Source organism: Dromiciops gliroides, chromosome 5 (genome assembly GCF_019393635.1).
Source record: "Dromiciops gliroides isolate mDroGli1 chromosome 5, mDroGli1.pri, whole genome shotgun sequence".
Taxonomy (NCBI): Eukaryota; Metazoa; Chordata; class Mammalia; order Microbiotheria; family Microbiotheriidae; genus Dromiciops; species Dromiciops gliroides.
Genome location: NC_057865.1, coordinates 142,447,551 through 142,464,336, shown reverse-complemented (window position 1 = coordinate 142,464,336; position 16,786 = coordinate 142,447,551). Strand labels below are relative to the sequence as shown.

The 16,786-nt window shown below is 37.7% G+C and overlaps 1 protein-coding gene across 1 annotated transcript; it reads left to right on the top strand.

Moving 5' to 3' along the window:
• The first annotated feature begins 15,453 nt into the window (after nt 1-15,453).
• LOC122729903 (ubiquitin-like protein FUBI) lies at nt 15,454-15,858 on the top strand. The gene has a single exon (XM_043969039.1). It carries the CDS (start codon nt 15,457-15,459, stop codon nt 15,856-15,858), a length of 402 nt encoding a protein of 133 aa, XP_043824974.1. The 5' UTR covers nt 15,454-15,456.
• Nucleotides 15,859-16,786: the final 928 nt, after the last annotated feature.

Below are 16,786 nucleotides of genomic sequence, written 5' to 3'. Positions count from 1 at the left end.
GAAGTTTGAAAGGTGATAGATGTAGTAAGTAAATAAGTACATAGGAAGAAATGAGACTGACTATATCTTAACTGACAGAATGTTACTGGTTACAGATGTAGGAGTTATTGAAAAAATAGCTACCTCTCTTCAGTCAGATCATTGGCTGGTTAAGTCAAAGTTCAAAATAAAGACCAAAGATGGGCAGAAAATGCTGCTTGTACATTATAGAAGCTCCCAACTCAACCTAAGTAAACAAACTTTTGATTCTGAAAAAATGGAAAGTGGCAAAAGTAAAAACCCTATCATTGAATATCACCTATTATTCAAGAAATTTATCCTCAAATGAATCTCTCATCTCCTGGATGCAGAATTTCCCCAGTGCTTAGTTTTACTGCCTAGAACAGAGTTGGCACACAATACATGTTTGTTAAATGATTGACTTAGTGGAAGAAGTACCTACACAGATATCTTGGGATGTAGAGCTGAAAAGAACCTTACGTATTATCTATTCCAGTGTCCTAATTTCACATATGAGATCACACATGTCCATGATCTGAACCCAGATTTCTGACTCCAAATCCAGTCTTTTTTCTTTGATTCCCACACTAAACCCTGGTACTTCTCCAACTAAGTAATTCTGGTATAATTTTCCTGAAGCCTTAGTCTTCTTAAAAATAATATGTGATAATAGGCAGTGTTGGAAATACAAATTATTTATGCTTTGAACCCTAAATGTTTAAAACTATTAAAGGTTTAGAACTGTACTATGACTTTTGTGTGCCAGGAAACTGAATCATTTCTATTTAAATTGTCTTAGGCAGATTCTAAAGATCACCTGGCAAGATAAGGTACCAGACAATGAAGCCCTTTCTTGATCTAAACTGTTAAGCATTCAAACTCTACTGCAACTCCAAAGGGTTGGCCATGTTGTTTAAAAGCCAAACACATTTGCCTACAAGACTATTTTATGGAGAACTCACAAAAAGCAAGTGCTCACACAGAGATCAGAAGTCTCTCTTTTTTTTTTTTTTGGTGAGGCAATTGGGGTTAAGTGACTTGCCTAGGGTCACACAGCTAGTAAGTGTAAAATGTCTGAGGCTGGATTCGAATTCAGGTCCTCCTGAATCCAGGATCCAGGGCCTGTGCTCTATCTACCGAGCCACCTAGCTGCCCCATTTCTTTTCTTTTTTGTTTTTTTTACAATGACACTCTCAAGGTCTCTCTAAAGAACTTCAGAATTGATTGTGATACATGGGAGATACTGGCAAAGGAGTGCCCAGCATGGCATGTCCCCATCAAAGAAAGTGCTGTGCTCTATGAGCAAAGCAGAATTGCACTAGCTCAAAAGAAATGTGAAATGTGTGAATTTAGAACATCTATACTCCAAATGTTCATGTGGACTATTTGTGCCTGACCTGTGGTAGAGCCTTCTAAGCTCATATTTGTCTTATCAGCCACAGTTGGGCACCCTGTACTTTGACTCCAACATAATGATGTCATTTGATCCTCTTTGAGAATGAAGAACAACAACCAAAGACTTTTGGGAAGCCCTGTATAGTTAAATAGTGCCAGGATAATACATTTAGTTCTATTAAAGTCATTAAATTTAAACATTTAGGGTTCCAAGAAAAAATAACTTTTACTTCCAGCTTTAATAGCTTTAGGACTGCATTAGGATTTTTGAAACACTCTGTAAAACCTCCTCCTTTCCCTTTCACTATCCTTTCCTCTGTATCAGAAGACAGAAATAGCTGGAATCAGATGGCTTCAATGCTGCTAGAATCTTGGCCTTTTCTATTCTGCACCCCCCCCATCCCGAACATTTATAAAGCTTTAAAGATTTACAGCATGGTCTTCATAAATAGTCAATAATTGATTATTAATCAATCAGTAAACTTTTATAAAGCATCTGTTATGTGTCAGTCACTGGACTAAGGTGCTGCATCAATGCTAGATAGATTGACATCACAGACCATTACCCCTCCCCCTACCCTCCCTCTGGCCCCAGGGATATAAATCTTTATACCTGGAAAATCTACAACACGTTCTGACAACATCAGGTTTTCTGTTGTTCGGTCTAGCCAGATTGGGGCCATACTTTCATTTCCACAAAATCCTCCTACCATGTTTTTTGAATCCCACTACCTTGCCTCAATGTATTTGTTGAGAAACCCAATCTAATCTAGTTTACCTATGCCCATGGATCAGGCAGGACTCTACCTACCTAAACCAGCCAATATAAAGAAGGTCTCTATCTTGTTGCAATAATATGTATTTATAAGGTGAATAGAAATAATAATTAAGTCAGATCTCCCTTAGTATCCCATTTGGAATTTTTAGTTGAATCAGATTCACATTATTCTTAATATTGTCTTTTAGCTACCTTTTTTTTAAAGGAAGGAGTTCCTAAGCAAAATTGTGTTAAGTAGCTACCTTCTTTAAGAAAATCAGTTGTTTCCTTCACATTTCCCCCTTTCTTTTAAAAAAAAAATTTTTTTTAGCAGGGCAATTGGGGTTAAGTGACTTGCCCAGGGTCATACAGCTAGTAAGTGTTAAGTGTCTGAGGCTGGATTTGAACTCAGGTATTCCTGAACCCAGGGCTGGTGCTCTATCCACTGTGCCACCTAGCTGCCCCCTTTCTTTTCTTTGGTTTAATTTTTAATTTTTCTCCTTTGTATATGCATCACCCTAATTTCTAAATATATTTCTCTCATCTCTTATTCATAGATCTATCTCTGTAATAGATCCTTCACATTTTAAAAAGCACAAAGGCACCATTTTCCAATACTTATTCTGAATGAGTAGAATTTTCTTCCACTGTAAGCAGGAATAGCTAGTGGGAACCCATGCCCTTGTACTTGACCACAGAAACAAGTAATGAATGCCAAAAATGTGTATCACTTGCTAAGGGTGAAAGGTTCCTTGTAGAGCATAAAAATATATCATTTTCCTTTTTTAGATTTTTCAAGCCCTTTATCCCCACGCCCTCCAAAAGAAAATGATGTCAAAAGAGAAAGAAAGAAGAGATATAGGACTGGAGATCACCCTGAGATCTCATTTACTTTAAGCCTCAGTTATGCCCTGCAAAAATTTGTAGGAATATCCTAGGGTTTATCTGCTGTAGGCAATGTTAGCCTAAACCCCCAGAGGTCTTGCATGTCATTCTTTCTGGTCTGGTCTTAATGTTCCCTGCTGTATTCCTAAATCACTAACAACACAAGATTAGAAAAATAAAACAACTTTGGAAATGAACTGGATATTAATAGATCAGATTCATCAAAGGACATCAAGAGGCAGTTCTTAAAGGAAAAAAATCTAAGTTTCAACAACTACATGAAAATATTATCCAAATCATGAATAGCTAGAGAAATGCAAATTAAAATTTAAAAACTCTTTGGTTCCATCTCATGCCCATCAGATTGGCAAAGATGAAAGACAAGAAAATGTAATGAAGGAACACTAGCACATTATTGGTAAAGATGTAAATTGGTCTAGCCATCCTACAAAGCAATTTGAAATGATACCTCAAAGGTCAGTAAACTGTGTATATCCTTTGACCCAGCAATACCACTACAAGGCATATACCTGAAAGAAATGCAAGGAAGATGGAAAAGGATACATATGAACAAAAATATTGATAGCAGCATTTGTTAAAATAGCAAAAAAGAAAAATAAAAAGAAACTAAACACCTGCCCACCTATTGGGGAAAGGCTAAACAAATTGATATGTGGATGTAATGAAATACTAAGCCACAAGAAAAGATGAAATGGATAATTTCAGGTGAAAATAGGAAGACCTTTATGAACTGATGCAGAGTGAAGTAAACAGAACTAGAATAATTTATACAATGAAAATATTATAAATAAAAACAATTTTGAAAGACTTTAGAATTCTAGTCAATGAAGTGATAGATCACTATTGCAGAAAACTAAGAATGAAGCATTCTCTCTACCTCTTGACAGAGTGGTGCAGGATTCCTTAAGAATGTGACATACATTCTTAGACATATTTGTTATAAGGATTTTTCTTTTCTTTCCTTTCCTTTCCTTTTTTCCCCCCTTAAATAGTAATTGTAGGGCCAGGTAGGTGGTGCTGTGGATAAAGCACCAACCCTGGATTCAGGAGAACCAGAGTTCAAATCTGGCCTCAGACACTTGACACTTCCTAGCTGTGTGACCTCGGGCAAGTCACTTAACCCTCACTGCCCTTCCCCTCCCCCCCCAAATAGTAATTGTAATCCTCATCTGCCACATGTAGTGTTTGGCAGACACCTCTCTTGGACAATACTAGGTAAACTCTGACATTTGCTTACTCTCTGGTTCTGAACTGACATTTCCCTTCCATTTACATCTGCACCCACATGTCATGGTTATAGGTTCTCCTCCTATCTTTGCTTATGTTTAGATATATGGTTCCTTGAGGATATTTGGGAGAGCCCTGATCATCTGAAGAAGTAATAAATCCCCCAAAATGTTTTGGAAAAACAGTGATGAGAAGACTAATTTTATTCATTGTGTGTTGATTCTTGTTAGCATCCATCTCTTCAGATTCTGAGAATCCAAAATATTTGGAGCCAAAGAAACCTCCCCCTCTCCCCTGAACCATCCCTCCCATGAATGGTAATTATTTAATAATTGTTTTAGTGAGATATTTATCTAAAAATGCTGTGGAAGTACATATTGAAAATGAAATATCTTTAGTATATTTTGTTATTAGCTTCACAGATTTTTTGTGTGCATATCTATACATATATGTGTATATGTAAATGTATACATTCCTATGCATATATAGGATGTCCCAAAAATTATAAACTATTGTATAACATATACTTGTATATATATTCTATCTAGTTCAAGAAGACCTCAAGTCAAACAGTAAAGTGCTCTCTCCCCCCCTTCACTTCCCCTCCCCATCCCCTCTGTCTCTTGCTGTGCTGTCTCACTGTCTGTGTATCTCTGTCTTTGTCTGTCTGTCTGATCATAGGGAACTCCTTGGAGAGAAAATTCTCTCTACCAAGACAGATCAGCATCTTCTTTACATTGTACCTTATAGTTTTAGAGAGTTATCAAGGACACTCAGAGGTTAAGTGACTTGCCCAGGGCCATATTGCCAGTATGTGTTACAGGTAGGCCTTGCACCCATGTCTCCTTGGCTTCAAGGATGGCTCTCTCTTCACCAGATCACACCGCCTCTTAACATACAAACACACGTCAGTGTGCAGTTGTATATAGATTATGCTTTTGGAGTTGGAGTCAAGATGACCTGATAAAAAAACTTACCTCAATCTTTCTGAGTCTCCGGTTCCTCCTTGGTAAAACGAAGGCAATAATATCTGTAAGACCTATATCACAGGGATGAGATATCAAATACTTTGAAAAGCTTGAAGTATATAAATAGCAGAGGCTATTATTATTAAATATTACTATTTACACAAGGGTATATATTTTTAAAAAAATTAATGGAAATTCCAAATTCAAAGAAAATATTCCAGCAAACAGAAGTACTATGTAGGTAATAATTACAAAATCACAAACATGTAAATTCCACCTGTCATCAAGGTTTCGGTGACTTGCAACACTTCAACGAAGTGAATTCCACCTTGACACAACCTCAATTGTGTGGTTGATGTTACCAAGACAGTTTTATTCTCTTGGGCTCCTAAAACCAGAATCTGCCAAATTAAGTGTCACTTTCTATTGAGTTTAGGATCCAAGCTACTACTTTCAAATGAGCATTGTGAGAAGAACTCATTTTCCCAGCCTTCCAGGTGACAAGGTTTTTGTTTGTCAGTTTCAAATTGGCTAATTCAGTATCTCAACATAACACTAAGAATGTAGGCTTGCCACTAATGACCATGACTTTAAGTCAAAACCTTCCTGTTTTTTCTTCAGGCTGCTTCTTTACTCTGACAGACAACATTTAAGACACTTTTTAAAAAAAGAGACATCAAAACCTACCTTTTTGTGCTGGTTAAACTTCAATTTGACACAGCAATAACCCATGCTTGATTCATGTCCCAAGGTTGTTAATCTTTAATGCGCCAATTTTTAATACCCTGCTGGTAATAGAACAGAAAGCATTAGCACTGGAAGTCTGTTCTTTAATGAAAATGAGTCTGATTTTGAAGAGTGTAGACAGTCACCCTGACTGGAAAAATCAGCCTACTCTATTCTCCAGGCCAGGGAGTACAAATTGACTGAACTATGTTGCATTTGAAACAAATGGCATACATTTTCTCCCTTTCCTTTAAATTTAAAGCAAGTCAGATTGGTACACAAATGGAGAAGAGCTCAGTAAACTTATGCCTGTCTTCTTCTTCTAATATGTGAGGTATCAAATTAGAATTGTAAAAACCACTGTCAAGAAAATAATTACTCTCTGTCCATTGTTCTTGCCAGAGGAAGATTTCAAAGTAAACAAGGGAGAGCAAGGTTCTTTTCAGCTGTAATAGGATTTCCCTTGTGTACTTTTTCTTCCTAGTGTAGAAATTAGTTGAGGTAAATCCCATTACACTTAATAACTGCATGGATTAGGGAAGTTTCTTAAAGGAACTCATTTGCATATATAAGTTGATTTGAATAATTGGTTCTTGCTTGGTTATTAAAAGAAAAATCTACAGCTGTATTTTTTTGGGGGGGGTTTATAGCTGCATTTTTAAGAAGGAATTTTGACTCGATTGACATTGCTTTAGGTATATATTTTTTCTAGTTCAATTGTTTTTTTGTTTTTGTTTTTGCTATAGGAATAAGACTAAGATTTCCATTATATTTTCCGGACTAATGGAAAAGGTATGAAGAGTTTGACGTCGTGGATAGATGTAGTCAGGAAGAGTCAGGAAGACGGGTTCAATTCTTGAATCTGGCACATACTAGTTGTTTGAATCTGGGCAAGTCACTTAACTTCTCAATCCATGGGCAACTATCCCAAGACCATCTAGTTTGCAACATAACTGTTGATCTGCTTTTGTAGAGGGAATCTCTTCACTTCAAATTGCTGACACCTATAAAATCATAGATCTGGTCCAAAGTCAGTCCATCAACAAGAATTTATTAAGCACTATGGGCCCAATACTATGCTGCAGATACAAAGAAAACCCAAACCAGACTGTCCTCAAGGACTGTGCAATATAAATGGGGAGATGAAAAAAATGAAAAAAAAAAGAGAAAAAATTTGCTACCCACTAGAATCTTAGTCTCTAGCATCCTTTAAACCTCATCTCATATGCTAGCGTCTACTGGAGACCTCTCTTGATCCCCTTAGTTGTTAGTAAGCTCTCCTTCCTTAAATCATTATATCTATAGCCATGTTTCCATGCTATATACCTTGATTAGAATTTAAACTCCTTAATGAGGGGTTGTTTTTCATTTTTTCCCTTTCTTTGTATCCCCAGTCCCCAGCATTCTGCCTTCCACACAGCAGACATATAATAAACGTTTCCCGGATTGGCTTTAAATGAAATTATTTGACAAGAGAATTAATTACTATCTTTCTAAAAAATCCTAGTTGTTATTAAAGTAAGGGGGAAAAGAAACAAGGAAGTAAAATCAAAGTACATAGATTTTGATTTTAGAAGAGCCTATATGATGGTTAATGAGATTTATTTACACAATTATCATAAAAACAGGTTTTTCTATTCAGATCAGATTTTTGTGGGGACGCTAAAATTATTTTTGTAAAAGCAAAACAAAATCTCATAAAGATGATTTGAATTAGAACATTAAAGTTCCAACATATCATTATAACATAAGGATTAGAATGTCTAATTATATAGAATTTGAGATAATACATCCAAGGTAACTGTTGAGAAAAGTTTCATAAATTGGTCACAATAGGCCTTGTACTATCTGCAGCTCATTTTCTTGAAAGTATAATTCTTTGCACCAAGGTCAATTTTAAACTGCTCAAGACCTGGCTATGTCTCTGGATTTAGCAATCATCTCTACATAACATTAACCACAATAAATTTCAGGGCTAAAAGCAAGCCATTCAAAAGATATGTTTGCTGATAGGATTTTAAAGAAAAAAAAAACCTACAGCAACACCAAAGTAGAAGTTACTTAAGGATGAACTGGACGCATTAAAAACTGGGATTGGTCCCAAGTATAAAATGTATTGGGTACAATACGTGATTTGACGAGCACCATATATTTCTGTAGCGAGGTGATGTAAGTAGAGTGCTAGACTTGGAGTCAGATAGGCCTGAATTCAAATTCTGCCTCCAACACTAACTAGCTGTGTGATCCTGGGCAAATCACTTAACCTCTCAGCCTTGGTTTCCTCATCTGAAAAATGGGAATAAAAAAAGCACGTAACTCCCAGGGTTGTTGTGAAAATCAAATGAGTTAACATGTAGAGTGCTTTTCAAACCTTAACTATATAAATATTAGCTATTATTATTACTATTTTGAATGTATTTTTAGACAAAGTACTAGTTGTATTTTGTTTAATTTCTTTTCTGTCCTATAAGAGAAGGTTCAATTCTGGGGTTTGAAAGTTGTGGGCATATCTAGAAATTATTGTGATGTTAAACACAATCAATAGTGTCAAAGTCATATACAAACAAAAGGCACCAGTAAACATATTTATATAACAAAATAAAGCTCCATCTACCTCAAAACATGAAATAGTCCTTGTCCTCAAGGAGCTTACAATCTATCTATAGTTTGTCAAGAGGATGTTTGTGACATGAACCTATCCACAGTCTTACTATTCTTCTTCTTCTTTTTTTTTTGGCAGGGCAATGAGGGTTAAGTGACCTGCCCATGGTCACACAGCTAGTAAGTGTCAAGTGTCTGAGGCTGAATTTGAACTCAGGTCCTCTTGAATCCAAGGCTGGTGCTTTATCCACTGCACCACCTAGCTGCCCCAAGTCTTACTATTCTTAAACATACATCTTGAATATTTGATCTGTGTGCTGCCTCCAGGATGCTCCCTCTTCTGCTTTGATTCCTGTGACTTAACCATACAGATCTCTCATTTAAGATCACTAGACACACACACACACACACACACACACACACACACACACACACACACACATATATAATCACATAAGCCATCTGGAAGCCCCTCCTTTTATAGATAAAGATACTGAGGCCTAGGGAGGTTGAAAGACTTTTCCAAGTTTTCTCAGGGTTTGTCATCATTGCCTGTAGATACTAGAATGGCCCCAGGGGCATCAGCACTAGCATCCAGTGTGCTCTTGATATCAGTGACTGGATGCATAGATCATTAGTACCTGCCTCAGAACACTCCATTAATCTCTTTCTCCGAATGCTCTCTAATTTAAGATTTGCTTTGGAAGTGATCTTAGAGGTCATTGAGTCAAACTCATCATTTTGTAGATGAGGAAACTGAATTTCAGAACAGTTAAGTGACCTACCCAGCATCATATGGCTAGTAAATATCAGAAGCAGGTTTACATTTAGATTTTCCTGAACTCCAAGACCAACGCTCTATCCATTAGACCATTCAGCCCTAGAAGAAAACTTGAACCTTTCAGGATCCACACTCAATTGTCCATAAAACCCTCATGTGACTGAAAGATCTGCCTCTGATCTTCTCCTCTCTGACCCCAATCCTAGCACTTAGGCTGTCATGCCCCCTTTCTTCCTATTTTCTCAGCTTCTACCCAGCTACCTTATTTAGCTCTCTTGTAAAAACTATGCACTACTAAACAGTTTCTTCACTCATCTCCTTTTCTCTGCACTCCCTCACCAACTGTTTCATGTGCCATAAAAACTACCCAAGGTTCAGTTTCCTAGCATGCCTACTTTACACCGAACCAGCATCATGAGAACATCTTGATACATTGTGATATAGCCCAGAGGAAAACCAATCAATACAGAAAGTTGGAATCTCTTCAGCTTGGGCTCACAACTGCTACCTTTTCAAATTCTATCTCTTTGAGGATCTAGTGTGAGTCACTTCTGTACATAGTGTTATGATGGCAGTAATCTTAGAAAGGGATTAACAAACTGTCTATCATTGCACATGAATGCAAGTGCTCATTGTCAAAAAATATGCCTAGCTATTCCTGGATTCCAGAGAATTATTGTAACCTTCCTCTTAAGTCAACAAGATAGCACACACCACCTGCTTCTGTGGCTGCACCTCCACAAGGGGGAGCTTACCAGCAAAGCACATTCATGAGAAAAAGAGCAAATATAAATATCAAGGAGCCTGAAGGTGGTATATTTGAGCTGCTCCGCTGTGATCTCATTTTGCAGTCTTTTCTTGTTAGATGGTAACAGGCTAGTTAACCAAAAAATGACATTGTTCTCCCTGTTTAAATGTGTTTGACTAATGGCAGTGGTATCATAGGAAGGAGTTGACACACTCCCTAAGGATACTTAAGGGCATCGATTGTTTAATTCTGCCCCTGTCATTTAAGTGTGTTGTCTTCCCTACTGTACTAATAGTGCTTTGGGGTGGTCATTTACAAAAGAGGGGCCCTGGTTAGATGGGGCTATGATGTAACCAAGGAGTATGATATGATCAATCAATTAGAGAGCAGGAAGATAGGTCCCATTTCATCCTACCCACAGCCAGTCATGAGGATTTTCTCCCAATACAACTGCCCCAGCCCCTTAAACCATAATTGGTTTCTTCCCCTCCTGCTGCTTTCCTCTTATGGCTGCCATAGCTTTTAACCTCTCTCTTTTTTCTCTTACCAGTGTGGGTCCCTCAGGTGGTTATAACTTAATTGCAATCAAAATAGCAGCTATGTAGACAAAATTCTATTGCCTCCCCCTACCCTTTCCCTACTGCATACCTACAATTTACCTACCATATTACTAGCCCCAAGAATTGGGTATTATGCACTGGGCCAGAGCCTAATCTATGGATGACATACCAGAGGGATAAATTTTGATGGGGAAATGGTGGCTAGAAATGATCCAGACCATAGGGAACTTGGCAGAGAAAAAAGGACTGAGTGGAATGTGATTATTTATCTTTTTCAAAACAGTTTGGGAATTGGAAAAGCAAAAACAAAGAGTTTATCTTTAATAAATAGGTGTATTGGGATAGGAAGGAAAAAGACTGAGCTAGCTATATATCCTAGTAGTTTGTTTCTCATGCTGCCCCAGTTGAAATAGTAGTTTATTTACTATCCTTAAAAAATGAATTTGCTACAACTGAAATACTATAGTGGTTTTAAAACAGGCTAACCTCGATTATAAGCTGTATACCTAAAGTAAGAGTTATTAACCTGGTGTCCATGGTGGACAGATTTCAGGGGATCTCTGAACTTAGAAGGGAAAAATTTCATCTTTAATATAGTTGGTTTCCTATGTAATTTTCTTGTATTTGATTTGATATATTTAAAAACAGTATTTTGAAAAGCAACTCATAGGCTTCATAGGCTGCGAAAGATGTCCATGACACACAAAAAAGATTAAGAACCCTTGATTAAAAATGAGATTTCCTTTTTCAAAAAAAAAAAGCCACATAACTGTGATAAATGGGTCCACTACAAATTTGTTATTTGATCTTTTCTGGGCTTTCATTGTCACAATTATCCTTTAATTCTTCATTGATTGGCTTATTATCTTGCTTTCAGAAGTGACTATTCCAAAACTAAAAAGCTTAGCACAGTGCCCTATACATCATAGGTTATTAATAAATGCTCTTCCCCTTCCTCCTTCCCATCAAGCCTGCTTTACCATCTCTTCCTCTTTCCTCTTTGCTTCTACTGAATTAGGAATGTCTAAGGCCTTCTTTTTCCTTATTCACACATCACCATCACCACGCCTTGCCCCACATTCCACCATCACCCCCTCAACTCTGCATTCAGTTTTTGAAGAAGAGGTGGTCCCTGTATGTCAAGGCCGGTCACTGTGCTTGATTCCATCCTCTTCAATCTCCTTCATGAACTTACTTTTTTCCTTAATGTCTATAAACACGCACAGATATATTCCATTGCAAAACAAACAAAGAAACCAATAAACAAAACCTTCACTTGACCATGTTATGTCTTCAGTCTATTACCTATACTTGCCCATAACTACCAAAGTGGCTAAATTACTAGAAAGAGTTGACTACACTTGTTGCTTCATTTCCTCACTGCATACTCACTTCTCAACCATTTACAATCTGGCTGCTGGCCCCACAACTTGGCTAAACTGATTCTTTCCAAAAGGTTACCATCTATCTTTTACTCGCCAGTTCTGTCCTTTCCCCAGGCCTCATTCTAATCGATATTTCTGTTTTTGACACTGTTGACTCCCCATCTTGGAATCTCTCTTAATGTTACTTCCTCAAGGCTACTTTTCTGGCTCCTCTTGTTTCCTTTGTTAGATCATCATTCATTCCCTTCTCTCCCCCAACCATGGATATCCCCAGGGCTCTCTCCTGGTCTCTCTTCTCTTCTTTAGATTTTTTTTCTTTTGCTGATCTCGTCACCTCTCATGATTTCTATTATCATTGTCGTATGATGACTCAGATTTATATGTCTCGTCCTAATCTTTTTTTAAGTTCTTCTTCCTCCCTCTGCATATGTGGGTAATTCCTAATAATACGTGCATATTATTCCTATCTGGTTTTCTTCTCAATCAGGTCCACTTCTTCTCCCTTGTATGTCTCCATTGTCTATATTTGCTAAGAAAACATCCCAATACAATGGGTCATGTTCTTTTGGGTGTTGTTTAAGGGAGTATATGCATGAATCTTATGCCTTGCACATCTCTCAGTCATTTCTAAAGGTATAAGGACTTTTTTCAAACCCAGTTTGTCAATAATTGTGATTTTTTAAAATAAAAGTTTCTTCCAAAAGATGAATGAATAAATGAAAATGTATTTATCAAGAACTTACTATGTGCTAAGTAATGTGCATAAAGATAGGAAGGCAAAGAGAGTCCTTATTATCAAATAGCTTATATTCTAATGAGAAAGCAGAAAAAAAGATATAGAGGAGTGATAGCCAGGGAAGCTTATTTTGGTAAGGCAAGGTATAGGGATGGTAAATGGGAATGCTGAAGAGTGAGTAGATAGATTGACATACTCCAGATCCAGAAATGGAAAAAAGGGTGGGGCATTGAGAGTAAAGGGCAACAAGATGGTACAGGGGTATAGAGTGCTGGGCCTAAAGTCAGGAAGACTCATCTTCCTGAATTCAAATCTGGCCTCAGACACTTACTAGCTGTGTGGCCTTGGGTAAGTCATTTAACCCTGTTTGCTTCAATTTCCTTATCTATAAAATGATCTGGAGAAGAAAATGGCAAACCACTCCAATATTTTTGCCAAGAAAACTCCAAATGAGGTCATAAAGAGTAGGATGTATTTGAAACAACTGAACAACAGCATAGAAGGTAATGTGGCAGTAAAGTGGCTATCAAGAAAATGGTGTGGGAATGAAGTGAAACATGGGTGATTGAGGCAACCACTAATCAGGACTGTGGGCTTCAAGGTGGGACTTTCAAGGGTTAATGCCTCTTGGGTATTGTTTGTAGTTTTCAATAAGGTAGCTGGTGAAATTATCTGGTGAGAAGATGACTGGGAAGTAAAGTCAAATTTCTACCAGACAACAGGCATATTCTTTCTGTGGGGGGTGGTGAGGTGGTGGATAGATTTAATTGAATCTTCCTGAGTAGTGATTTAAATAGCAATTTAAAACAAATCCACCTTCTTTCTGCATGAACTTAGCTTAGATGAGAACCTAACATATGTTGTTGTATTACAATACCAAGGTTACTCTTCATATCTTAAACAGAGCCGAGAGTTCTACAATATCTTATTTTTGCATTCAGACCAGGACTGATTTAAATAAAAACCACTCAATTAACTCTATAGGATTACAGAAGAGCTTCTGAAATGATTATACACAATGATGAGTGATGGAATTATGTTTATCATAATGAAGACTTGTTTGTTTACTATAGTTCCTTTTTTTGCTAGAGCAGAAAATTGGTTCAATCTAATGCTTCAGGGGCCTCCTCAATTTAACAAAGTTTTTGAGAGCTATGTAGCCAGCACTGAGCTGGCATTTTGTGGGAGCATCCCAAAGAAGCTTCTAAGGTATGCGACCTCAGGATTCTTATAGTAGAATCAGATTATAGGAATATAGGGGGGTTTTTTGTTTGTTTGGGTTTTATTTTGGTGGGGCAATGAGGATTAAGTGACTTGCCCAGGGTCATACAGCTAGTGTCACGTGTCTGAGGTGCTTTATCCACTGCACCACCTAGCTACCCCTGATAGGAACATAGTTTTGTTTCTTTTTGTTTTTTTTTAAGTGAGGCAATTGGGGTTAAGTGACTTGCCCAGAATCACACAGCTAGTAAGTGTTAAGTGTCTGAGGCTGGATTTGAACTCAGGTACTCCTGACTCCAGGGCCAGTGCTCTATTCACTGCGACACCTAGCTGCCCCAGGAAGATAGTTTTAAAGCTGAAGGGGACCTTAGAGGTCATTTGTCCAACCCATTTATCCTATGGTTGCAGAATGAAGAAGAAATTAAGTAATTTGCCCAGGGTTACACAGATCATAAGTGGCAAATATATGCTAAAAAGACACTGAAAAGGTAGTTACCCTAGTTTCTTCCATTAGTTGAATAAAGGATTCACCAGGCTTGGGTCACATCCCCTATTATAACTGAATCAAAAAGCCATAGCAATGAAATTGCTCATCCTTGAAATACTGGAGAAATATTATGATCGAGACTAAATTTTTTTTCCCTAAAGGCAAATGCAAGGAAGAAGCTTGGGACAAAGGAAAACAACCCACTTATTTCCCTTTCCCATTAGCTAAAAGTACTTTTTGTAACTAAAGGCTTCCAGAATTTATACTCTACTGTCATCATCTTTATGAGCCTGGGGTCTCCTTCTCATCCTGATGATGCACAAAGATGGCCTTGTAGTGAAGGAGTATAAGAACATCAATGACAGACAATGTATTACTCTCATTGTTAGGACTCAAACTTGTTTACTAATCTGTTAAACTCATTCTCAAATGTGGTGTGGAAGTTTGGGGAAGATGAAGCCAGATCCCAGAATTGTTCATTGACTCACCTAAGCCAGGATTGGGACTACACTGTTCCTTAGTTGGGAGCTTGTCTTGGTAGTTATTGGTTTTCCTTCTCTTCCACTTTTCCTTTCCTTTGAGTTTGAAGAACTCAAGTTTAAAAACAGATTATGGGCAATGTACCTGGTTTATAATGCAAACATTTGTAGCCAGTGGATCAGGCAAGAAAGAATAAAAGCTACATCATTGACTATGGTGGTATGATACATGTTTTTATACACCAATCAACCCACCACAAAATATCAAAATAGGAGAAATCAAGTTCCCATAAAAGTGAATAGAAAACAATGTGCATTTGGGTAAGCACCGATTATTAGGAATTTGGGAGCCACCCTCCAACAATATAATAAATAACCCTGTTTTAATAACTAAAATTGCCATTGAAACTCCACCCAGAGCTCTTTCTGGTCTCTATCTTTGCTGGTGGAAGTAGGACTAGCATTTTTGAGTCGCCACCATGCAACTGTTTGTCCAGGTGCAGGCTCTGCACATCCTCAAGGTGACTGGGCAGGAGACTGTTGCCCAGATCAAGGCCCATGTGGCATCCCTAGAGGGCATTGCCCCGGGTCAGTTCCTACTTCTAGGTGGCTCCTCGCTGGAGGATGAAGCTATCTTGGGGCAGTGTGGGTTGGAGATGCTGTCCATTCTAGAAGTGGCAGGCCTAATGCTAGGAGGTAAAGTCTATGGCTCTCTGGCCAGAGCTGGAAAAGTGAGGGGTCAGACTCACAAGGTGGCCAAACAGGAGAAGAAAAAGAAGAAGAAGACTGGGTGGATCAAGAGGAGGATGCTGTATAACAGATGCTTTATCAAGGTAGTGCCCACCTTTGACAAGAAGAAGGGCCCCACTGCCAACTCCTAAGTGCCTGGTAGTTTCTGTCTGTCCCCAATAAAGCTTCTACGACTCTAAATTAAAAACAAACAAACAAAAAACCCTCCACCTAGAGTGGTAACAAACATACTAAAGAGTTGATCAAGTTGACAAATGATTTGGGGGCTTTGAGGTTATTTTCAGTATGATAAAATGGAGTGGGGTACATAAAGGTAAGGGGTCCATTTGTTTCAGTGTTAGGGTGCAGTTTTAATGCAACAATTTGAAATTCACGAGAATCAGAATTACATGATGCTTTAGTACCTACTAAAAACAAAGGGAAATGAGTAGGAGGTTTTGTTGTATAGCTTAGAAAAGATTTAGACTAGTTCACCTCACAAGGTAACTGGCAACTGAGTTTTACTTCTTGTTAAATCTTAAGATAAGGCTAGGATATCAAAATACACTGAATTAATTTTCTTTTGCAGTTTCATTTTCATGTAATTTCCCATATTACAGCCTTTGCAATAATATATGTGTCATGTTCAATTATGGTGTGCTCTCATGTTAAAGTATTTTTCAATAGCTTTGTTGAAATCTCATGAATGGGGTCAGCTCATAGGGTCAAACTAATACATGCTAAATGCTTGTATGTAATTTTTCTGCAATGAAACTGGCACTGAGGCATTTGTTTGACGACCTCCTAAGAATAATTGGCTCTCCAACAGCCTTGACAGAATAGGCTGTTTTGTTTAAAAGCAAGAATGGCTTTTTAGAATAAAATAGAGCCCTATTTGGTGCCTTGTCTTTACCTCATTTTAAACAGGAATTTATAATGATCCCAATTTTGAAAGTTGCCTCTATTCATACAATGAAAATAACTTGTTTCTTTTGATCCTTTTGGTTCCTAGTCTTTATGTTACTTAGAGCTGTACTCTCAATATGTCACTGTTAATCATGGACACTTGGTTTGGCTTTA